Genomic DNA, 6849 nt, shown 5'->3' on the forward strand with positions numbered 1-6849 from the left:
CAAGAACATAAAAGTCTGAGGTCATTTTAGTGAAGTACATTTGATGACTTCGAGTTACCAAGAAAAATATAAAATTGGTTAAACTATTGTTGAATTTGTTTAAGAACTATATAATGTATTTTAGAAGGTTTCATCCAAAATGATTAAGATAAAATTTTAAGTTTGAAAATCTTTATAGAAAACTTATTCTAGAATGATGTTTCTAGATAACCAAAGAAGACAGTGAACAGAAAGGTGTCAAAACCAACAGTTGCTAACTTTAAATGGATGTTGTTATGCAGATAAAATCTGCTTTTCACTTGTCTTCTACCCCATTCATTCATTGCTACCTAAAAAGTACCTTTACCCACTTACCCCACAGGATGTGCTTGTTCATTCAGCACAACATCCTAGAGCATCTGCCATGGGTGACTGGGACCATTCCAAGTGCTGGGAATATAGTGGTATGAGGAAGATGATACTGTTTTGCCCTTAAATTGCTCATGATTGATTAGGAAGAAAGACAAGTAAACTGGTGTTTAGAATCAAACTCAGCCTAGACTGCTATAGGACTACACAGCAGCGCACATAGACCTCTTTGGGGGGATGGAGGGGTGGGGAAGATGGGAGGGCCATGGCGCTTCCCAGGGAAAATGATGTTCAGGCTGAAATTTTTTTTTTTTTTTTTTGAGACAGAGTCTCTGTTGCCCAGGATAGTGCTCTGTGGCATCACAGTTCAAAGCAACCTCTTGTGGCCGGGCACAGTGGCTCATGCCTGTAATCCTAGCACTCTGGGAGGCCGAGGTAAGTGGATTGCCTGAGCTCACTGGTTCAAGACCAGCCTGAGCGAGAGCAAGACACCATCTCTAAAAATAGCTGTGCTTTGTGGTGGGCACCTGTAGTCCCAGCTACTTGGGAGGCTGAGGCAAGAGAATCACTTAGGCCCAAGAATTTGAGGTTGCTGTGAGCTGTGACGTAACAGCCCTCTACTGATGAAAACGAAGTGAGACTCTTTGTCTCCCCCCAAAAAAATAAGGAACCTCTTGCCTGCCTCCTGAGTAGCTGGGATGATAGGCACCCACCACAGTGCCTGGCTAGTTTTTCTATTTTTAGTAGAGGCGGGGTCTCATTTTGCTCACACTGGTCTTGAACTCCTAAGCTCAGGTGATCTGCCCACGTTGGCCTCCCAGAGTGCTAGAATCACAGGTGTGAGCCACCACACCCAGCCTCAGGCTGAAATATTAAGGAAGAGAGAGTATTCTAAATAGAAGGAGTATTGCATGAAACAATTCAGAGGCCAGAGAGCAAGGTGCAATTGGGAAACTTGAAAATATATTACAATTTGGCCTTCATGTAGAATATGAAGCAAAGGCTAGAGAGAAAGGTCATGCTGGCAGGAGAAGGGAAGGGAAGCAGCACAGATGGGGCAGGGCCCTGTGTACACGTGAGGAAGTTTGGACTTTATCCTCACGGGTAAGCCTGGGAGTTCTGAGGGTTTTAGGCAGGGCCCCACTTACTGATTTTCCCTTTCTCTGTCACTGGTCACACTCACATTTTCTTTCTGCAAAGGCCAAGCTCATTTTTACCTCAGGCCTTTGTGCTTACCATTTCTTCTGTCTGGAATGTACAGCAAGGATTACTGTGGGTGCGGTGTACTAGATCTGAGTAGGGTAAACCTAGAAGTAGAAATGGAGTCTAAAGCAGTGGACTATGTGGGAGGGGACGTGGCTTGAAGTAGGGAAAGTGGCAGCATGGATAGAGAGGCATGTATGTAATGTTCTAGGAAGAGGAATTAAGTGTTCAGCCAGTGATTGACTTGGAGAGCAAGGATGATCTTTAGGCCATTGATATTCGAATAGTTACAACAATAGCAGGCTACAGTCTGATTCCCAGCAGTCCACCTCACTGTGTGTTTCCAGACCTCACCGCCTCTTTGGAACGTGAGCTACCTGGATTTGCTCACTGAGTTGTTATATATTCATAACAGTACATGTAAATTAATTCTGTAAATTAATACATAATAACATGCTTGCTTGAGAGCCTAATGGAATAAGTAAGACAAAAAAATCAATGTACATAACCATGATGGTCATGATCAAGTAATTATTATTAAGAACAATTAAATGGCTCAGGTTTCCATGTGAAAAATCCCGTTAGCAAATTTAGTTTATGTCATATGCTCCTGACTAGAGACGTTTGACTCACTGCAGTTGTTTAAACCCTAAAACCCAGACATTTCCAAGCCAACTCTCCTGCCCTCCTCCCCAACATTGGATTCCTACTGCCTACAGCTTTTCTGTTTACATTTTGCTACTATAGAGATTTGGGTTGTTCCCGAAAGATGCATTTTAACTTTTATGTGGTGAGCCACATTTGTTATATTTGAACCATGTGTGACACAAGGGGAAAAGGTAACCACTTGACTTAGAGGGGGATGGGTGAGTATTTGGGTTAGCAGAGGTACTTCCTGCCAATTTAAAATGAGCTGGTTAGTTGATGGAAGAAACCAAGAAGTGTGTGTGTGTATGTGTACGTACATACCAACACATACATGCATGCATTTTGTATGCTCAAAGACTAATGTGGGTATAAAGCATATTAAACTGGACTGTGCTGTTTTCACATATTAAACATAAAGGAAAAGTACTAAGAGTCTATATGGTTATCACTTTGGAATTGGATAATACATAACTCTCAATTGACTTACAGCCTAGAGCCTGCTTTAGAATGAGGCTTCATTTGTATCTTGTTATATTTTCAATTATATATAAACCAGGAAGAACAAACAAAGGAAGAGAAAGGGCTTCATCTGATACTGAAAAGATTCATAAATTGAAAACACAGATGGAAAACTAAGGTCTACCGAGATTGATTTGTCCATGACCCACAATGAATTTATTCATTCACTCACTGAACATATATTTAATATGTATTATATAAGATGCATTAGTTATCTATTGCTGTATAGCAAATTACCCCAACACTTAGTGGCTTAAAACAACACATACTTATTGTCTCACACATTCTGTGGGGTGGGAAATCTGGGTATGACTTAACCAAATCCTCTACTTTGCTATCTCTCACAAGGCTGCAATAAAGGTAGCTGCCAGGGCTGTAGTCTCATCTGAAGGCTCCCCTGGAGAGAGATTTCACTTCTAACCTCACATAGTTGTTGGTTGAATTCAGTTCTTTGTGGACTGTTGGACTGAAGTTCTCAGTTTCTTGCTGGCTATTGGCTGAAGGCCATCCTCACCTTACAACATGGCCTCTGATGGGACATATTGCTTCATAGGACACAAGCTAAGAAGGCAAAGGGAAGACACAATCTTTTGTAATTTAATCACAGAAATACTATCCTGTCAACATTGCCACATTCTAATTTTTTTTTTTTTTTTTTTTTTGAGACAGAGCCTCAAGCTGTCGCCCTGGGTAGATTGCCATGGCATCACAGCTCACAGCAACCTCCAACTCCTGGGCTCAAGCAAGTCTCCTGCCTCTGCCTCCCAAGTAGCTGGGACTACAGGCACCTGGCTATTTTTTGGTTGCAGCCGTTACTGTTGTTTGCTGGGCCCAGGTTGGATTTAAACCTGCCAGCTCAGACGTGTATGGCTGGCGCCTTAGCCACTTGAGCCACAGGTGCTGAGCCGCCACATTCTATTGATGACCAGTCCAGCCCACACTCAAGAGGAGGAGATTATAGAAGGGCATGAATACCAGGAATGTGGATCTTTTTTAGGCGGGTTGGGCTGCTGTAACAAAATATCTTAGACTAGATGGCTTGAACAATAGACATTTATTTCTCACAGTTCTAGAGTCTGGGAAGTTTAAGGTCAAGGTATCATCAGACTTAGTACCTGGTGAAGCCCCTCTTCCGGGTTTGCTGATAGACTCTGAATCTCACATGGCAGAGAGAGAGAAAGAGCTCTGGTCTCTTACTATAAAGGCATTAATCTTATCATGGGGCTCAACACACAGGACCTCATCTAAACTTAATTACCTCCCAAAGACCTCACTTCCAAATATCTTCATATTGGGGATTCAGGCTTAAACATATGAATTTTGAGGAGTGATAGAGGGAAAAACTCTTTTTCCTGTATATTCACACATTTTCTTCTGACACTCGATGTATGAGTTTTACACAAACCACCCAATTCAATTCTCTAATTCTTCAGATACCATCTGCATACCCTACAATTAAATTATGATATGTACTACCTAGAGTTAGGGCAGACCCTAATGGCTCAGTCCCACAAGACTGCTTCCCACTTCTGATCCCAGTTGCAAATAGTGGATCCCCATGTTACCCATGTGGGTACAAATTGAGGATTCCTGCAACCCTCTCCTCCGGTTTGATAATTCGCTATAATAGCTCACAAAAAAACTCAGAGAAACACATTTACCAGTTTATTATAAAGGATATGATAAAATATATAGATGAATATGCAGGTGGAGAGGTACATAGGGTGAGATCTAGAAGGGTCCCAAGCCTAGGAGCTTCAGTTCTGGTGGAGTGCACCACACTTGGTACATGGATGTGTTCCCCCACCCAGAGGCTCTCTGAATCCCATCTTTAGTCTATGGCTATATATCATCTTGAAAGTGCCAGATATTGCCTGAATTCCATCTTTTAGGAATTTCTAAAGTGGTTCATCACATAAGCATGATTAACTCAATTTCTGGCTCCTGCCTGTAGGATAAGATGCATGAGACTGAAAGTTCCAAGCTTCTGATCATGGCTCGGTCTTTCTTTTTTTGAGACAGAGCCTCAAGCTATTGCCCTGAGTAGAGTGCCATGGCGTCACAGCTCACAGCAATGTCAGACTCCTAGGCTTAAGTGATTCTCTTGCCTCAGTCTCCTGAGTAGCTGGGACTACAGGCACCCACCACAACGCCCAACTATTTTTTTTTTTTTTTGGTTGTGGTTGTCATTATTTGGCAGGCCCAGGTTGGATTCGAACCCGCGAGCTCTGGTGTATGTGGCTGGCACCTTAGCTATTTGAGCTACAGGCGCCACCCAACTTGGTCTTTCTCATGACCGGCACCCATCTGGAAGCTATCTTGGGGCCCACCAAGAATTGCCTTATTAGAACAAAGATACTCCAATCACCAAGAAAATTCCAAAAGAGTTAGTAGGAGTAGCTCTGTGCCAAGAACCAGGGCAAAAACCAAATGTATATTTCTTATATCACAGGGATTTGCAAACATTTAGTCAATAGCAGGATCCTTGAAGCCTATCATTGTAAGCTGTCTATCACAGTTGGTACATATATTTAGGTTTCTTTAATTTCAGGCATAGCTTTTTCTACTAGACCAAACCATCTGATGTGTGGAGTGCACCACACTTGTCAAACACTAATATACTCAGCGTGGTAGACTGAGTAGTGGCCCTCCAAAGATGACTACGTTATAATCCTCAGAATGTGTGAATATGTTACCTTAGATGGCACAAGGGATTTTGCAGATGTGATCAAATCAAGGATTTGAGATAGATTCTCCTGAATTATCTAAGTGGGACCAATGTAATCACAGGGTTAGAGAGGCAAGAGGATCTGAATCAGAGTAGATGATATGAGCATAGAAACAGAAAGAGGGAAGGAGAGGTGATGATGGAAACAGAGAGTGGAATGGTGTGGCTGCAAGCCAAGGAATATGGGCAGTTTCTCGGAGATTGAGAAGGCAAAGAACAGATTTTTCCCTTGAGCCTTTGGGAGGAACTCAACTCAGCTGATGCCTTGATTTTAGCCCCATTTGACCCTTTTAGTACTTTTGACCTTCAAGGTGGAATGATTATAAATTTTTACTATTTTAAGCCAGTAGGTTTGTGTAATTTGTTCCAGCAGCAATAGGAAACTAATACACTCACCTAAAGACCTGGAGGAAACCTACTTGTGGAGTTTTTTAAGAACAAGGTACAGGATAATGGCTTCCAAGGGCTTTTCTTTCCTCTAGTGACTCTGAAACATAACTTACATATTATAGCTTCTCTATTTTTAGGAAATTGTCCTTAGTTCTCTTCAACATTAAATTCTATCAATTTTGAAGTGTTAAAGAAAAGTCTTAACATTAAAGGTGAACCTGGATATCATATACTCTTCAAAATAAAACAAAAACATGGTATTTAGTAGAGGATACTGAGGTTTCCATTTTTAAAGCAGGTTGCTTATTATTTATTTGTGCCTCAGGAACAGAAACATTGGCTGTGATAAAAGTACCTGGCACAGATCACTTTTTCTTCTTGGTGTTTCACAGCCAGATGTTGTGAAATTCTTTTATTTTTCTTTTTGCTCTAGTGCCTGGAAACCTTGGCTGCTACAAGGATCATGGAAACCCACCTCCTCTGACTGGCACCAGTAAAACTTCCAACAAACTTACTATACAAACCTGCATCAGTTTTTGTCGGAGTCAGAGGTTCAAGGTAAGAGCTCTGTGTCTATGTAACAATAGAAAAAGATAAAGATGTAAATGCATTTTGCTGAAATAACTTAAAAATAAGTGCTAAATGAAATAAGCCAGGCACAAAAGGCCACATATTGTATGATTCCATTCATATGAGTGCCCAGAATAGGCAAATCTATAGGTTAGTGGTTGCCAGAAGGTAGGAGGTGGGAAGAATTGGGACTGACTGCTAATCAGTACAGGCTTTATTTTCAGGATGTTGAATATTTTGGATTAGATAGTGGTGGTGATTGCACAACACCGTAAATATACTAACAACCACTGAAATATAAACACTTTGAATTGGTGAGTTTTATGTTATATGAATTACATTTCAATTTTTAAAAGAGTTATAACTATTAACTCCAAGAAAAATAAACATAGAAAACTATACAACATTGGGTTAGCCAAAGATTTCTTTTTTTTTTTTTGAGA

At 41.0% G+C, this 6849-nt stretch overlaps 1 protein-coding gene across 1 annotated transcript in view; it reads left to right on the forward strand.

Moving 5' to 3' along the window:
• KREMEN1 (kringle containing transmembrane protein 1) overlaps nucleotides 1-6849 on the forward strand; it is a 60475-nt gene that overhangs the window by 25518 nt on the left and 28108 nt on the right. Inside the window, exon 4 of the mRNA XM_023513235.1 lies at nucleotides 6270-6394. Within this exon, the coding sequence (XP_023369003.1) occupies nucleotides 6270-6394 (125 nt within the window). The remainder of the gene's footprint in view (nucleotides 1-6269; nucleotides 6395-6849) is intronic.

Source organism: Otolemur garnettii, unplaced genomic scaffold (assembly GCF_000181295.1).
Source record: "Otolemur garnettii isolate 467f Iridium unplaced genomic scaffold, OtoGar3 scaffold00038, whole genome shotgun sequence".
Lineage (NCBI taxonomy): Eukaryota > Metazoa > Chordata > Mammalia > Primates > Galagidae > Otolemur > Otolemur garnettii.